The following is a 17,661-nucleotide window of genomic DNA, read 5'->3' on the forward strand; positions in this document are numbered from 1 at the left end:
GTTTTCTCTCAAGGGAAAGCAAGGGGGGGGGTGGGGGGCATCAGGATTTTAGAGGTGATTAGGTGGGGCATGGCCAAACAAAGGTTGGGAACCACTGGTCTAACCTAATGTCTCTGGGCTGAAGGTCTAATTAGGCTGTCTATCAGCTGAGTGCATGCTTATTTTAGTTATGTAGCCACAACAAATGAGAACACTGCCTCAATTTCCTACCTGTCCCCACCCTTTTACCACCTCGTGACTTGAGTGGGGTTTTTTTTTGCTGCGCAAAGATACGAGTATATCTTTGGTTAAAAGAGTGAGTGGGAATCGAAAGTATCGGATTCGTTCTTGATCCAAGGAATTTTCCATCTGAATACGATGCAGAATTTGGTTTTGATCGCGGCTTTGTGTCTGTCCGGTGAGTGGGGTGCAGCTTTTATCATAAGTTTTGCACTTTTGGTGTTGGAGGAGACTGGGAACGGGACGGGGCGCTGGGGGATAGAGTCTGGGGCTGGGACTGGGGCTGGCGGGGTCTGGGGACTGGGGCTGGGGACTGGCGCCGGACGGGGTGGCAGAGGTGGCCGGGACTAAGGGGTAGCTACTGCAGTAAGTTGCTGAAACTATCTTTTGCAAAGTAAAACTGGCCGAGGGTTTGTGGCGGACTTTGCCCGGGACCGGCTGGAGGCGAGTTTCACTTTTAGAGCCAACTTTCTCGGGCCGGGAGAGTGAGGAATGCGGAAAGAGCCGAGTGTAAAACTATCTAGGGGCGGCTTCCCGCATAAGGGAAGATTGACACAAAATGCTGGATATTGTCTAATTATCAATCTTCATTGTAAACCCAGCATCTGCAGTTCCTTCCTACCCATTGTAGGGATTAAAAACACATTTCTAAGCTGCCCCCAGAGTCTTTAATGTACATAATTACAACACTGTCTGAGGAGAGAGTGGGATATGAGGTGGAATTAATAGATTATTTTGTATTCCTGTAAACGTGGTCGCTGCAACAGGACTTTGGCGCCAAGGACCTATATCTTACTACATGTCGTAGTACATTTGGGACGGTGAGCTTGTTCCTAAATGACTAAAATAATAAATATCTGAATTAATTTTAATAGTTGCAGTGCTTGCCGTCTTGTTAAGATAATGGGAGCTCGTCCTTTTAATGTTTAATTTTGTTTATAACAATCCAAGCCAACATTGTCCAGTAAATCCTTGCATTTATGAATAAATTAAATCCAATGGAAATACTTGCAATATAAATACACCATATCTTTCAATTTGACCAATAACATGTTATGAATTTTCTGTGCACATTTCAGTGCAAAAACAGCACTTCATCTTTAGTCCAAGGTGCTATACCTTCGTCTTCAAAAATGTAATCTGGTTATGTGAAGTTTCTGAATGATGAATAATTGTTAAATAAACATCCATGGTGGTATTTTCACCTGCACTTTGCTGGCAAAGCCACTTGGCAAAACGCAAGGACCTCCTCGGGGTTCCATTCCTGGGAGCTGTTGACAACTGGAACAGTTTGAACACAGGCACAGCACACGAACAAACCCTTTGGTTCACAATGTTTGCCAAACATGCTACTAAGTAAAACAAAACCACCTCTGCCAGCATGTGATCAATATCTCTACTTGCTGCATATCTGCCTACCTTCCCTGCTTAAATAACACAATCGTATCTTGCTTCCACCACTTCTTTAAAAAAATCTTGCCTAGCAAATGAAAGTAATTCCTGTCTAACCTCAAAGCTGTGCCCTCTGGTCTTTGACATTTCCGCCATGTAGGATAAGATTTTGACTACCCCTCACAATTGTATATGCTTCTATCAGGTCTCCCCCTCGGCCACTGATGCTCCTTGTAACTATAGGCCCACTACATATTTTCTGGCAACCCTGGTTCAAGAGCCATGCTGTTTTGTCAGAGCAGTTGAAGAGTCAGTAGTCTGGTGCATCCTTTAATCCGGATAAAATCATGAGAGCACATTTGAAGTCCCCCAGAAAACGTGGCACTTGGGCTGGGTGAGGCGGTCGATCTCCACCTCATCGGGGCTTCCGCGCCAATTGGCGGGTGGAATTTTCCCCCTGCGGCCGGTGCTCTGGAACTCCAGCCCGGCCGGAGCCCTTAGCCGAGTTCCGAGGCCGATTGGCAAGGCCAAGAATGGTTCCCTGGAGCACATACTAAATTCTTCCCGCCAGTCTCCCAAACACTTGTTCTTGTGTACTATCTGTAGTGTACCAGTGGCAGACTGGCCAGGGTGTCAGCTTACCCGATGGCAAGTGGGCCCCTGATGAAGTGGGGCCCATGATGAAGTGGGCCCCCTTTTTCTCCTGCAACCAATATTTTTAGACCCAGTCCGCCACTGACCTATACACAAATTGGCCATTTGGAAGCTGGGACTGGCCTGTGTCGTGTTGGTTGCTGATAGCTGCATAGTCACCACTTGGTGACCACGCCATCCTGCTCTGCTGGTTTCCAACCACTCTCCTGCACCACGTGATCTGTCTTCCTCTACTTGTGCAAGCAAGCCTCTCTCTTCTATGGTGTTTGTATTGCACAACCTCTTTCTACATTTCCATTGTGTAAGTACTGAAGTAGCTTCCCTACTTCCTTGCTCCCTTGTCATTTTAAGAATTTCAACGACTCTTTGTAAACATTTGACAATTATAATCTTGGTTAATAATATTTTACAATTTTATCTGCAGCTTTCATTTCCCTCCAAAACAAATTTTCCATCTTCAGTAATTCTTCTGTACATCTGCTTTCTGCTACTTGGTTTCTCATTTAGTCCTCTTTATGCTGCCCTTTCTCCAGTTACATTTGTCTTTTGCTAACATTGAAAAAGATTTTTTTGAAGTTATTTCTCCCTAATTTTATTGTCAACTGTACTGACAACAGAACAATGGTTTCTTGCTGATTTTTTTTTTATAGGTTCATAAATGCAGTAACTATAAACATACAATAATCAATAATGCAATAAATATTCAGTAATACAGGTTGCACACCAATTCCCCCCCATTCCCCCCCCCCCCCCCCCCCCCAGCAACTGATCGTTTGATCCGGACATATTTACGAGTACTCAGTTGAAATTCTGTGAGCGGCCACAGGAGGCATTGCGAGTGGCGAGCAGTCTTTCCAGTCGTGTCCCTCCATTCTAAGAGTTATATGTTTACATCTAACCATTGAAATCCCTCCTTGGCCTCATCTAATTCTCTGCTGACTCAATGTTTAAGTTTTTGTGTTTCAACTCTGCCTGGTCCCCACGCACCATCCCACAATCCTTCCTCCCACCATTCTGTCCAATTCACCTCTTGCCCTCTGGAACTCCGAACTTCCTGTCAAACCTTCTCTAATTTACTTAGCACATTAACCATTCTGCCTCCCAAGATCCCCTTTTCAACTGTGCTTCTCTAATCTTATCTCCCAACTGTTCAGCAAAGACAACATAATAAACCCTTGTTTTAACGACCTCCTTATGACGGATTTTGGAAATAGCGGACGGACCTGCTGACTCATCCCTGGCTACCACCATCCCCTTGGCTTCCAACACCACTCCCGACTTGCAAGGTGCTCCAGTGAGCCCTTCTTCACCCATAATCAGATTATCAATCTCCCACCTGCACTCTGACTCGTGACTCATCATTCATCCAACATCAGTGGTATCGTTGATGAATTTAAAGATGGCTAATTTAAAGCTGTCCTGCTACACAGTCATGCATCGTAGCAAGAGAGAGGACTGAGCACATAACTTGAGCAGATAACTTCCTATACTGATGGTCATCAAGGAAGCATTGCCAATTCATATTCATTGATACTACAGGTGAGGAAGTCAGGGATTTAATTGCATGGGGACTAACAGAGACCCAGGTCTGAGTTAGATACATTTAAAGGGGGAGCTAGTGTTGGAAGCTGAGCTGTAGTTGTTGACCAACCTAATGTATGCGTTCTTGTCCAAGTGGCCCAGTGGAGTCAGCCGGATTGCCTCCGCTGTTGATCTGTAGGTAAATTGTGAGTCTGAGGTTTGAGTTGATGTGTCGTAGCCAACCTCTCGTAGCAATACATCACATGATCCAATAATATATTTTTAAATTAAACAATTTCTGAATGAGAACACTGGGAATTAGCAGCAAGCCAGGGGGGCCCTTCAGTCCTACCCTGCTGTTCAACGTGATCATGATATGCTGCAGGACTTGCATCTTCTGTGCCACTTGACTATTGCCCTCAATTTCTCAAAATTATCCACTTTCTCTTTTGAACCCCCACAATGATCTTGCCTTTGTAATTTTCAATCTTGGGCTGTATTCAAGTGAAAGATTCTTAAATTTCATTCTTCTTCTGTACCCACCTAAGCATTTTACTTGTGACGTGGTAAAAATGTCACTGGTTACACTAAATCTGTTGTTCAGAGATGCTTCCATTATGGTTGTTTTGAAAGCCTTTGGGTTTTTAGCTTTGCAATCATGCCGCCATAATATTCTGTGCTGCAGAATGCAGTCGTTTGGTTGAATAGGTGATTATTGGTAGTCTGAGGTTGTGAAGAAACACAGAATTTAAATCTCATACACTACATCTGACATGAAACTCAATATTTGGTTTGAAATTAATTTCCTGTTGGGTTTGCCAACACTGGACCCATGACCACCTCCGTTTAATGTTCACATTGATGTACAGAGGGATCTTGGAGTCCATAACGCTAAATGGGAAGGCCAGTAGATGGTGGTAAAGAAGGCGGAAAAGCCCTGTCCCATGGTACGAGTTCATTGCAAGAGCTCTCCCGAGTTTAATAAAAAATCAAACTCGTGCTTAGCCCGGAGAATGAACGTAGCGGGTATGTCGGAGCTCGGGGACGTCTCTTAGCACTAACGGCAGGTACTCGTGGTCGCGCTCGCCGCATGCTGGTGGGACCGGCTCTGAACGGGGATCACTCAACCTCCGCGCAGCCCCCGCTTCCGGTTTGGTCGTGCCGCATGCAGTTCGCACGCTCGTGGGACAGGCCCTTTACTCCAGCATTTTGTGTCCACCTTCCAAATTATTCACTCTGTTCAATCAGAAAGCATCAGCACTTTTAAATGCTCAATTTTCAGAGTTTTAATACTTTCATTAAAACAGAGTAAATTGTACATTTGCTGTTTTATATAATGTCTTCAGTTGCAACAATCCTGAATTGAAACTTTTGTCTGCATGTTTGTAGTTGTGATAATTGTGAATTGCTAAACTGCTGTGGTCCTTGCCCTGGGAGTGAATGCTTAGCAGGAAATACTTTCAAGCTTTCTTTCCTTAACAGCCAAACAGGAGTTTATTTTGCAGTACAACTTTTACATACTGCAACTTAACTTTTTTATTTTTATTTTTGCAGGGCTGTTTATAAGTTGTGCTGTTACGTCGGCAGAAAATGCTGCAGCAACTACACCAAATACACTTGCAGCACTTAACAAGACCTCTCTTACCACACCCGCGCATGTGACCAACACAACTAAGCACCATACCACACCCGCGCATGTGACCAACACGACTACTGTACATAATACCACAACTGCGCATGTGACCAACACAACTAAGCACCATACCACACCCATGCATGTGACCAACAATACAGCTGCAAATCATACCACACCCATGCATGTGACCAACACTACAGCTGCAAATCATACCACACCCATGCATGTGACCAACACCACTGTTGCAAACCATACCACACCCGCGTATGTTACCAACACCACTGCTGCAAACCATACCACAACAATGCATCCACTAACAACTGTCCTGCCTACATTATCGCCCAATTCCTCTCTCCCAATAACTGGCCATTATAATGTTACAACGAAGAATGCTACTTGCATCAAGATAACAAGTGGAATACAACTTATTGTCATCGCAAAGCCTAAAGTAAGTTTTATTTATGCGTGCGGTAAGCAACACTGCCTTTGCTCAGTCTAATGGAATAAGAAATCCTTACTTGAGACATGTCCTTGTAGCTGCAAATTGGGATAATTTTCAAGTAATACAGACAATAAAAAATGTGATTGTATTTTAAATTTGAGTCACTGAGATTTAACCAATGCATGTTAAAATGCACGCTGCTGACATGTGCTTCCCATAAGTGGGTGGTTGAAAATCCAATTGGAATGACAAACGCTAACTATAGTTTTATGGGTGGGCAACAATATCACATTACAAAATTGGGATATATTTTTCAATGCCGATTATAGCAATGCTTCTGGTGAAGCAGAAAATCAGACTGCAATTTCTCTGCATTTTTCGTTGCATGGGGTAGTCACCCCCTTCCTTTTAAAAAGGGAGAAAGTCTCAAGTCTTGTTAGAAATGTTACCAGTAAGACTTATTTACTGAATTTATTGATTAGTTGTGATATTGCAACTTGCTCCAATTGTCTATGGTTGTTTAGAGGTGTGCATTTAACTCCAGCATTCGAGGCAATTCTTTTTGTTGCATTTCTTTCATTCTTGTTATCAGAATAATCTTTGCTTTTAAAACTAACCACGTTCCCCTTGCATTGGTTAGCTGGGCCTATTTAAATAACTGCTTCACATTTCTATACGTTCAGGATCAATCTGATGCTTTAACAGACTGTTTTAAATATCTGTAGTTAAACGATTCATTGGAAAATCTTTGCTTTAATTCATGTTGTTCACATCTAGGCTTGATTCCAGAAAGAAGAATATGGTTTCTTTGGTTCCAATTATTTTTATAATTGCGCTAAGAATTTCACAGGATGTATCCTGGATTTTTAGTTCGTGCAACTTTCCTTGGCGTTGACAAATGTTGTGTTCCGATGCTTTCCACCATATTGTGTATGCTATTCTCATCTTGGTATTTTGTCCATAAACATAATCCTTCATCTAATGTAGTATTCTGTAGTTTTGATTGGAATCTTACGTGGGAGACCTTGCACGGTGGTGCAGCAGTAGAGTTGCTGCCTTGCAGCGCTTGCAGTGCCAGAGACCCGGGTTTAATCCCGACTATGGGTGCTGTCAGTATGGAGTTTGTAAGTTCTCACCGTGACTGCTTGGGTTTTCTCCGAGATCTTTGGCTCCCTCCCACACACCAAAGCTGTGCAGGTTTGTAGGTTAATTGGCTTGGGTTTGTATGCTTGGTATAAGTGTAAATTGTCCCTACTGTGTGTAGGCTTGTGTTAATGTGCAGGGATTGCTGGTCGGTGCCGACTCGGTGGGCCGAAGGGCCTGTTTTCACCGATAATCTCTAAGCTATTGTTGTGCAAAACTGATGTTTGGCGAGTACTGATAATTCTGTCGACAGTATGATTTGTGTTGTAGTTAATTACTTGGTATTCTCCGCAACAGTGTGTACAAGGAGGGAATTGTTATGATAACATCACCAAGGGCAATTAGCTGGAAATTGCTTCAGAAACTCACTCTAAATTGTAGTGCTAGAATTTAATAACACCATAAAACGAAAGTGATGAAAGTCCAGTGAAAAGTTGGCCTTCCTACTATTGTAAAATGGGTGGAGATTTTATATTAATGTTATCGCCAGATTTATATTTCCATTGACTGAAATCGTTTTTGTTCTAATCAAACCTATTATTCAGTTTGTCCATTTTGTCAGCTGGCACTTGTGGATCCATCTCGACTAAAACATGTTGGTTGTGATATGGCGGTAATTAGCCTATCCAAAGGTATGATTTGGCGTTTACTATGGTTCTTGTATTAATTATTAAAACCCTAGTACCTGAGAAATGAAGTTATAGTACCTAAACGAGGACTGGCTGTGTGTGTGTGTGGAAAGACAAAGTGCCGTAGTAAAGGGCATGTCCCACTGTACGAGCTAATTCAAGAGCTCTCCCGAGTTTAAAAAAATAAATCAAACTCTTGGTAAGCACGTAGAATGTACGTAGCGGGTACGTCAGAGCTTGGGACTCTTAGTGGCTCGTAACGCTAACGGCAGGTACTCTGGAAACGCTGCAAACTCGTGAAGACTCGTGAAATTTTTCAGCACGCACGGTGGCGCAGGGGTAGAGTTGCTACCTTGCAGCGCCAGAGACCCAGGTTCGATCCCGACTATGGGTACTGTCTGTACGGAGTTTCTATGTTCTCCCCGTGACCCCGTGGGTTTTCTCTGACATGTTGAAAAATGTCCACGAGAGCCCCGAGTACCTACGAGCGGCTATTACCGTAATTCTCCGAGTTCGATTCGGGGGAAACTCGGGAGAACTCTTGAATTAGCTCGTACAGTGGGACAGGCCCTTCACTCATTGGATTAGGCAGCATCCTTGTAGAACATAGATCGGTGATGTTCTAGGTTGGGACCTTCGTAATGAGAAGTGGGGGGGGGGGGGGGGGGGGGGGAGAAAGCTAGAAGAGTAGAGGGGCAGGACAAAGTATGGCAGGTTATCGGTGAACACTGGCACGGGGGGGGGGGGGGGGGTGGTTGATAGGCAGATGGTTGGACAAAGGAGAGAGGTGAACACGCAAGATGTGAGCCAAGTCTTTTGAGAGCTGAAATGTGAAGCTAGAGGATTGATTAGGTGCGAATTGTGTTGTAATGTAGGTGAAGGAGAGAAGAAAAGGTGGGTGCAAGATCAGTCGGGGTGAATTATGGGGGAGAAGAGGGAGGGTGGTGTTTTGTAACGGTTACCTAACTTGGGAGAATTCGATGTTCCCTGGATTGTAAGTTCCCTGAGCGGAACATGACATGCTGTTCCTCCACTTCACAGGTGACCTCACTCTGGTAATGGAGGATGCCCAGGACAGTGGTCCATATGGGAAGGGGAGTTAAAATAGTTAGCACACACTGTGGCATGGGTAGAGTTGCTACCTTGCAGCGCCAGAGACCCAGGTTCGATCCTGACTACGGGTACTGTCTGTACGGAGTTTTTAATGTTCTCCCCGTAACCCCGTGGGTTTTCTCTGAGATATACGGTTTCCTTGCACACTCGGGTCTGTAGGTTACCAAATCTCGTTGCACTTGTGTGCAATGACAATAAAATATATTATTATTATTGATTGACCTGGGATAAGTGTGAATTGCCCCTAGTGTGTGTAGGATAGTGTTAATGTGCTGGGATCATTAGTCGGTGAGGACTCGGGCAGAAAGGCCTGTTTCCCCGCTATCTCTCATCTAAACTAAACTGGGTGATCCTGCAGGCCTTGGCGGGCCAAGCACAAGTGTTTGGTGAAATGGTGACCGAGTCTACGTTTGGCCTCACGGATGTACAGAAGCCCACATTGGGAACAACCAGATGCAGTCGATGAGATTCGGGGAGGTGTATGTGAACCACTATCGCACTTGGAAGGACTGTTGAGGTCCTGGGATGGAGATGAGGTATAGGATGAGTGTTGCATCTTTGTGGTTGCAGGGGAAATTACCCAGGTGGGGGTGGTTTTGATGGAAGAACAGTCTCGACCTGAAACGTCGGCCATTCCTTCTCTCCAGAGATGCTGCCTCACCTGCTGTAGACCAGCCTTTTGTGTCTACCTTCGAGTGAACCAAAGGATTTTACAGGGAGCGGTCTGTGTGGAAGATGAAGATGTGAAGGGTGATGGGATTACACTGGAGTTGCTGGAAATGTTGGAGGGTGATGTGTTGGATGCAGAGGCTAGTGAGTTGAGAGATAAGGACCAGGCGAACTCTGTTATATCTGGGGGGAGTGAGAGCAGAGCCAGGGGACATAGGATATGCATGTGAAGGATGATCTATGATCAATAGTGCTTAATTTATCAACTGCGCAATGAAGTTTGCACGTATTACACGTGGGTGCTGCCATTTTGGTGCCATATAACCATATAACAATTACAGCACGGAAACGGGCCATCTCGGCCCTACAAGTCCATGCCGAACAAATTTGTTTTCCCCTTAGTCCCACCTGGCTGCACTCATACCATAACCTTCATTCCCTTCTCATCCATATGCCTATCCAATTTATTTTTAAATGATACCAATGAACCTGCCTCCACCACTTCCACTGGAAGCTCATTCCACACCGCTACCACTCTCTGAGTAAAGAAGTTCCCCCTCATATTACCCCTAAACTTCTGTCCCTTAATTCTGAAGTCATGTCCCTCTTGTTTGAATCTTCCGTATTCTCAAAGGGAAAAGCTTGTCCACATCAACTCTGTCTATCCCTCTCATCATTTTAAAGACCTCTATCAGGTCCCCCCCTTAACCTTCTGCGCTCCAGAGAATAAAGACCTCTTCAAAGTCTGTTTGGCCTCTCTGGGGGCACCTACCTGAAGCCGCTGGTGACACAGGCCACGGTTCACCCTCCTACTGGCCCACTCTCCTCGCGTCTGCCGTCTCCAGATCCCTCCCGGCCCCTCCATCTGCCAAGCCTTTGGCTGAGCGCCGACGAGCCTCGTTACAGGTCTAGCCGACTGATGAGCCGTCCGACAAGCCTTTGTGTGGCTTTATTGGGGGGGGGAAACCACATTTACTGAAGAAAGAAGACATCTTGGATGTCCTTGAATGGAAAGCCTCGCCCTGAGAGCAGATGGAGGAATTGTGAATGGGGTGGGAGGAGGTGTAGTCCAGGTAACATGCCGTTGGTAGTCAGTTGATTGTTGGGTCGGAGATCAAAAAAGGGGAGAGAGATGTCCGAAATGGTCCAGGTGAATTTGAGGGCGGGTTGGAAGTTAAGTGTGAAGTTAATGAAATCAACGAGCCCTGCATGGGTGCAAGAGGTAGCTCCAATGCAGTCGTTGATGAAGAGGAGAAAGAGTTGTGGGACAGTGCCAGTGTACATTTGGAACAAGGACTGTTTGACATAACCGACACAAAGGCAGACTCTGCTTGAGCCCATATGAGTGAATGCCCATAGCTACACCTTGTGCTTGGGGAGTGTGAGAAGCATCAATTGTGGAGAATGAGGAAAAGTTGTGCCAGGCAGAGGCGAATGTTGGAGGGTAGGCCTCTACCATGAGGAAGAACTACAGAGCCTTAAGACCATTCTGGTGGGGGCAGGGAGGGTGGAGGTGTAGAGGGACTGGATGTCTATGGTGAAGATGAGGGGGCAATGAGTAGCCTAGAAATCTGAAGTCATTAAAGCGTTGCCGGGGTGTGTGAGGTGTCTTGGATGTAGGTCGGAAGGGACTGGACATGGGGACAGGATGGAATCAAGGGAGTGGAGATGAGTTAATTGGGGTGGGAGCAGACAAACTATGGGTCTGCCAGGATGGCCCTGATTGTGGGGAGGAGATGGAAGTGGGCAGTGCATGCTGGGGAACGATTGGTTTGGAGGGTAGATCGCCAGAGGTGATGAAATCGGCAACAGTCTGGGAAATGATGGCCTGGTGTTCGAAGGGTAGGTTGGAGGTGTCTGAGAGCTGGCACGTGGCCTCTGCACATAAGGGGCATGAGAAGAAGGAATGTCGGAGACTGGAGAAGGCAAAGCCACTGGGCAAGAAGGACTCTTCACCATGGAGAAGGAGCCGAGGTGACCGAAGAAGAGCTCTCCATTGTGGTGGGCCTGGAATTCATTGAGGTGAATGTGTGGGGGTACAAAGTTAACGCCTCTGGGGACTGACTGTTCTGCGTCAGAAAGAGGGAGGTTGGAGGGGGTGGGGAAATGGTAAAAACGCAAGGGGGGGGGGGGGGGGGCGGCGGCGGCGGCAGAGGGGTGATGGGGAGCTTGGGCTAGGTTCAATGGGGATTCCGCAGGGTGGAGGGGGTGTGAGATTAGGGGTTGGGAGTAGCATGGTTAGAATTGGGGAAAGCGCAGCAGTACCCAATGCTACTGTTATGGAGGTTCCTTGTTTGAAGTGTACAGCAGTAGGACTATATGTTGGTGGAGCTGGCAGTGTGAGACTCCCAGTCACATACACTGACTGAGACTAAGCAGAGTCAGTGGAGGAGAACTGAAGGATGATACCAAGAAGGGGTAGAAATAACACCTTTAATGTATCAACTGGAACGAATGAGTCGACTGGGCTTGTATTCACTGGAATTTTGGCATGTTGGCCTTTATAACAAGAGGATTCGAGTATAGGAGCAAAGAGGTCCTTCTACAGTTGTACAGAGCCCTAGTGAGACCACACACCTGGAGTATTGTGTGTGGTTTTGGTCTCCTAATTTGAGGAAGGATATTCTTGCTATTGAGGGAGTGCAGCGTAGGTTTACAAGGTTAATTCCTGGGATGGCAGGACTGTCATATGCTGAGAGAATGGAGCAGCTGGGCTTGTACACTCTGGAGTTTAGAAGGATGAGGGGGATCTCATTGAAACGTATAAGATTGTTCAGGGTTTGGACACGCTAGAGGCAGGAAACATGTTCCTGATGTTGGGGAGTTCAGAACCTGGGGTCACTGTTGAAGAATAAGGGGTAAGCCATTTAGGACTGAGATGAGGAAAAACCTTTTCACCCAGAGAGATGTAAATATGTGGAATTCTCTGCCACAGAAGGCAGTGGAGGTCAATTTACTGGATGTTTTCAAGAGAGATATTGCTCTTGGGGCGAATGGAATCGAGGGATATGGGGAGAAAGCAGGATCAGGGTATTGATTCTGGATGTCCAGCCATGATCCTATTGAATGGCGTTGCTGGCTTAAGGAAGAATGGCCTACTCCTGCACCTATTTTCTATGTTTCTAATGATCAAACATGTAGCATGATTGAATTCGTCAGGGGGTGACCAGAGACTCCGTCATGGATTAAACCAATAAACAAAAATACATTATGAATACATGTGGAATATGAAGTGTTGCACGATGAGAACCTGGGGCACACTGGGGCAAACGCAAGACACGGGACCCTGGGCCTGGTTGCTTGCTCTGTGGCCAAAAACTCTCGTCAAAGAACCAGGGCTGTAATCAGCATCTAGGCATACACTTTAACGGAAACCTGTGAAGGCTTCCCATCTCAGATCAATTCGTACCCAAAACTTACATGTAACTATAGGTGAGTTGTTGAATACCTGAAAACATTTTTTTCTTTTGGAATTTGTTTAACAGTTTTTAATGTTCAAGCTGTTTTAAATAGGATTTGTTTTAAATACTAATGAAAGAGTTGAACTGCAATTTTCTTTTACACAGAACATGTATTTCAATATTCGGCCTGTGACAACTGTGTCTTCGGGGAAATGTGGCAATGTTGCTCCCTGGATCAATTTAAATTTTGAAGGTGGATTTTTATACTTCACCTTTGGGCAGGTGAGTGAGTTCATGTCGTCTAATGCATACTAGTGTGAGTGGGTACAAATGAACAGTGGTTAGCTGACTCAATGAAGCGTTGATCCATATGGACTTGGGAGAAAAGATGCTTTTAATGTTTAATACATTTGGGTATTATTATCTTTTAATGATTTCTACCATTTTAAAATTTGCTGACAGATTAATTAACTGTGAATTGATAACTTGAAGTAAAATTTAAATCTGATTTTTAAATACACTAAACTTTGGAGACTAGCTAGTGTGCTGATGCAGGTTAGATTAGTTTTTGACACTTTTAAAATATATTTTTAAACTTGTTTTGTACTGGCATCCACTTTGAAGAAATAACTTTTGTTTCTATGGCATCTTGCACACTTCCTAAAGATCAAATTACTGATGTGTGCACTTGTTGGCCAGTGATTTGAAATGACACATTGTGATAAGTTCATTTTAATGGTCACTAATTTATAAAGTGGTAGCAGCACAGAATCCAATGCCAATTACAAAGAAAGATAGACACAAAAAGCTGGAGTAACTCAGCGGGACAGGCAGCATCTCTGGAGAGAAGAAATGAGTGACCCTTCTTCAGACTCAATTGCAAAGGATGGGCTGGAAAAACATCTATATCGCCATGATTAAAGCATCTGAGCAACTGGCAGTTGTTTTTGTATAGGAAGGAACTGCAGATGCTGGTTTACACTGAAGATGGACACAAAGCTGGAATAACTCAGCGGGACAGGCAGCATCTCTGGAGAAAAGGAATGTGACATTTCTGGTCTGAAGAAAGTTCTTGATCCGAAACGTCTCCTATTTCGTATCTCCAGAGATGCTGCCAAACCTGTTGAGTTACTCCAACTTTTTGTGTCTGTTGATTTTGTATCTGTTTTTGTTTTTTAAACATTCTGCTGGGGAGTACCTATTGGCAGAGGTAGATGTGAAAATTGAATGATATAATTAATCCAAACAAGTATGCATCAAGGGACTGGTACTAGTTTGATCTCTATCAGTTATAATGATTTTTGTGCAAGAAGTATTGGGGATAAATTACTTTTAAGATTGCAAATAAATAGGTTTTCATTAGAAAAGACAAATTGAAGATGCAAGCTTCAGTTACGCCCCCTGTCTATCTGTACTTGGATGGCTGGCTTTGTAGTGCAGGTCGTGGCTTCAACAGTTCCAGCAAAGAGCTCACACAGATTGTTCATAGAAAAATATTTGCAGGACTAGGCCATTCGGCCCTTTGAGCCAGCACTGCCAATCAATATGATCATGGCTGATCATTCAGAATCAACAAACCCGTTCCTGCTTTTTCCCCCATATACCTTGATTCCTTTAGCCCTAAGAGCTAGATCTAACGCTCTTGAAGATATCCAGTAAATTGGCATCCACTGCCTTCTGTGACAGAATTCCACAGTTTCACAACTCTCTGGGTGAATAGGTTTTTCCTCCTCTCAGTCCTAAATGGTTTACCCCTTATTCTTAACTGTGACCCCTGGTTGTGGACTCCCAAAATCGGGAACATTTTTCCTGCATCTAACCTGTCCAATACTTTAAGAATGTTATGTTTCTATAAGATTCCCTCTCATCCTAAATTCCAGTGAATACAAGCCCAGTCGACCCATTCTTTTATCATACATCAGTCCTACCATCCCGGGAATTAACCTGGTGAACCTACGCAGCACTCCCTCAATAGCAATAATGTCCTTTCTCAAATTATGAGACCAACTTCTTCAACTGAAGTTCTTTTGCTACAATAGCATTGTACATTACTTGTTATCATTCCATTGTATGCCATGCCATGCTCCAACTGCAGGGACTAACATGCGAAACCCATATAGTTATTGTGTGAGGCCTATACCCACTAGGAAGATCAACAAGTGAATGCTGGTTCTACAGATGTAATTGTCCCTGTAAGTGAGCTTTTGTGGTAAATTTTCAGGTAACTTCAATAACCTTTTTCTTGCAGGATGGAAACAATTATTACATCAGTGAAATAAGTGCTACCCTGCATTCCATGAACAACCTGGGTAAATTGAATACTTTTTCACACGACTGAAAGTTGAAAATTTGAAACAAGATTTTGGTTTTCATTACTTTGAAGTTAATTCCATGCTCTGTATATATAGATAATAATCTGCCCCCTTGTTTTTGCCGCCAAAATGGATAACCTCACATTTATCTATATTATACTGCATCTGCCACGCATCTGCCCACTCACTCAACCTGTCCAGGTCACCCTGAAACCTCCAAACACCCTCTTCACAGTTCACACTGCCACCCAGCTTTGTCATCCGCAAACCTGCTAGTGTGGCTCCTAATTCCCTCTTCCAAATCATTAATATATATGGTAAACAGTTGCGGCCCCAACACCGAGCCTTCTGGCACTCCACTCGCCACTGCCTGCCATTCTGAAAAGGACCCGTTCACTCCTACTCTTTGTTTCCGGTCTGCCAACCAATTTTCTATCCATGTCAACACCCTACGCCCAATACCATGCGCTCTAATTTTAGTCACCAGTCTCCCCTGCGGGATCTTATCAAAGGCACATCCTCAAATTCCAGAAGATTAGTCAAGCATGATTTCCCTTTCATAAATCCATGTTGACTTGGACTAATCATTTTACTGCTATCCAAATGCCTCATTATTACCTCTTTAATAATTGACTCCACCATCTTTCCCACCACCGAAGTCAGGCTAACTGGTCTGTAATTCCCCGTTTTCACTCTTGCTCCTTTCTTGAAAAGTGTAACATTAGCTATCCTTCAATCCACAGGAACTGATCCTGAATCTATTGAACATTGGAAAATGATCACCAATGCGTCCACTATTTCTAGAGCCTCCTGAGGACCCTGGGATGCAGACCATCGGGCCCAGGGGATTTATCATCCTTCAGTCCCATTAGCCTACCCAATAATATTTCTCGCCTAATGAAAATTTATTTCAGTTCCTCTACCCCCTTAGATCCTCTGTGCTCCAGTATATCTGGGAGATTGTTTGTGTCTTCCTTAGTGAAGACAGATCGAAACTACCTATTCAACTCTTCTGCCATTTTCTTGTTGCCCATAATAATTTCACCCGTGTCTGCCTTCAAGGGACCCACATTTGACTTTGCTACTCTTTTTCCCTTAACATATCGAAATAAACTTTTACTGTCCTTCTTTCTATTCCTGGCCAGCTTCCCCTCGTACTTCATCTTTTCAGCCCGTATTGCCCGTTTTGTTTCCTTCTGTTGTCCTATGAAAGTTTCCCAATCCTCTGGCTTCTGGCTACTCTTTGCTGTGTTATACATCTTTTCTTTTAGTTTTATTCTATCCCTAACTTCTCTTGTCAGCCACGGTTGCCTCCTACTCCCCTTAGAATCTTTCTTCCTTTTTTGAATGAAATGATCCTGCGTCTCCCGGATTATGCCCGGAAATTCCTGCCATTGCTGTTCCACCGTCATTCCTGCTAGGATCCCTTTCCAGTCTACCTTGGCCAGCACCCCTCTCATGCCTTCATAGTCCCCTTTGTTCAACAGAATCACTGCCACTTCCGATTTAACGTTCTCCTTCTCAAATTGCAGATTAAAACTAATCATATTATGATCACTACCTCCAAGCGGTTCCTTTACCTCGAGTTCTCTTATCATATCTGGTTCATTGGACAAAACTAAATCCAGAATTGCCTTTTCTCTGGTCAGCTCCATTACAAGCTGCTCTAAGAATCCATCTCGGAAGCATTCTACAAACTCTCTTTCTTGGGGTTCTGAACCAACCTGATTTTCCGTGTCTACCTGCATATTGAAATCCCCCATCACCACAGTGGCATTACCTTTGTTACATGCCAGTTTTAACTCTTGCTGCAACTTACACCCTACATCCAGGCTACTATTTGGGGATCTGTACATAACACCAATTAGTGTCTTCTTGCCTTTACAAATCCTCAACTCAATCCACAGTGACTCTACCTCGTCAGTCCCAATGTCTTCCCTCGCAAGGGACTGATTTACATCCCTCACCAGTAGAGCTTTACCCCCCCCCCCCCCCCCCCCCCCCCCCCCCCCCCCCCCCCCTCCTCTGCCCACCTGCCTGTCCTTTCTATAGGATGTATAACCATGAATATTAAGTTCCCAGGCCCCATCCTCCTGCAGCCACGTCTCAGTAATCCCCACAATGTCATATCTACCAACCTCTAACTGAGCCTCAAGCTCATCTACTTTACTTCTTATACTTCACACATTCATATACAATACTTTTAATTCCTTACGCATCTCACCTTTCACATTGATCCCTATTACACTTGGCCATACTGTCCTCTCCCTTTGTGAGCTTCCTTTCCCATTAATTCTGGGGTCATTAACCATCCCTATACTCTCTTTCCCTTTAACTCCGTCCTCCACTATCCCATTTCACACCCCACCCCCCTTATTCAGTTTTAAAGCCACCCGTGTAGCAGTGGCAAACCTGCCTGCCAGCTGGTCCCCCACCTGTTAAGATGCAATCCGTCCCTTTTGTACAGATCCCCCTTACTCCAAAACAGATCCCAGTGATCCCAGTAACCTGGGCATCGACCCCTCCCTCG

The 17,661-nt window shown here is 44.6% G+C and overlaps 1 protein-coding gene across 2 annotated transcripts in view; it reads left to right on the top strand.

The window, feature by feature from the left end:
- Positions 1-220: 220 nt before the first annotated feature.
- The window catches only part of lamp3 (lysosomal associated membrane protein 3), a 43,153-nt gene continuing 25,712 nt past the window's right edge, over positions 221-17,661 (top strand). Inside the window, exons 1-4 of one of the 2 annotated variants that reach the window (XM_055645383.1) lie at positions 221-397; positions 5,341-5,870; positions 12,985-13,101; positions 15,068-15,128. In XM_055645383.1, coding sequence (XP_055501358.1) covers positions 358-397; positions 5,341-5,870; positions 12,985-13,101; positions 15,068-15,128 — 748 coding nt within the window. In that variant the 5' untranslated portion in view covers positions 221-357. The remainder of the gene's footprint in view (positions 398-5,340; positions 5,871-12,984; positions 13,102-15,067; positions 15,129-17,661) is intronic. The other variant, XM_055645384.1, reaches the window with a different exon arrangement.

This window comes from Leucoraja erinacea, chromosome 14, assembly GCF_028641065.1.
Source record: "Leucoraja erinacea ecotype New England chromosome 14, Leri_hhj_1, whole genome shotgun sequence".
NCBI lineage: Eukaryota > Metazoa > Chordata > Chondrichthyes > Rajiformes > Rajidae > Leucoraja > Leucoraja erinaceus.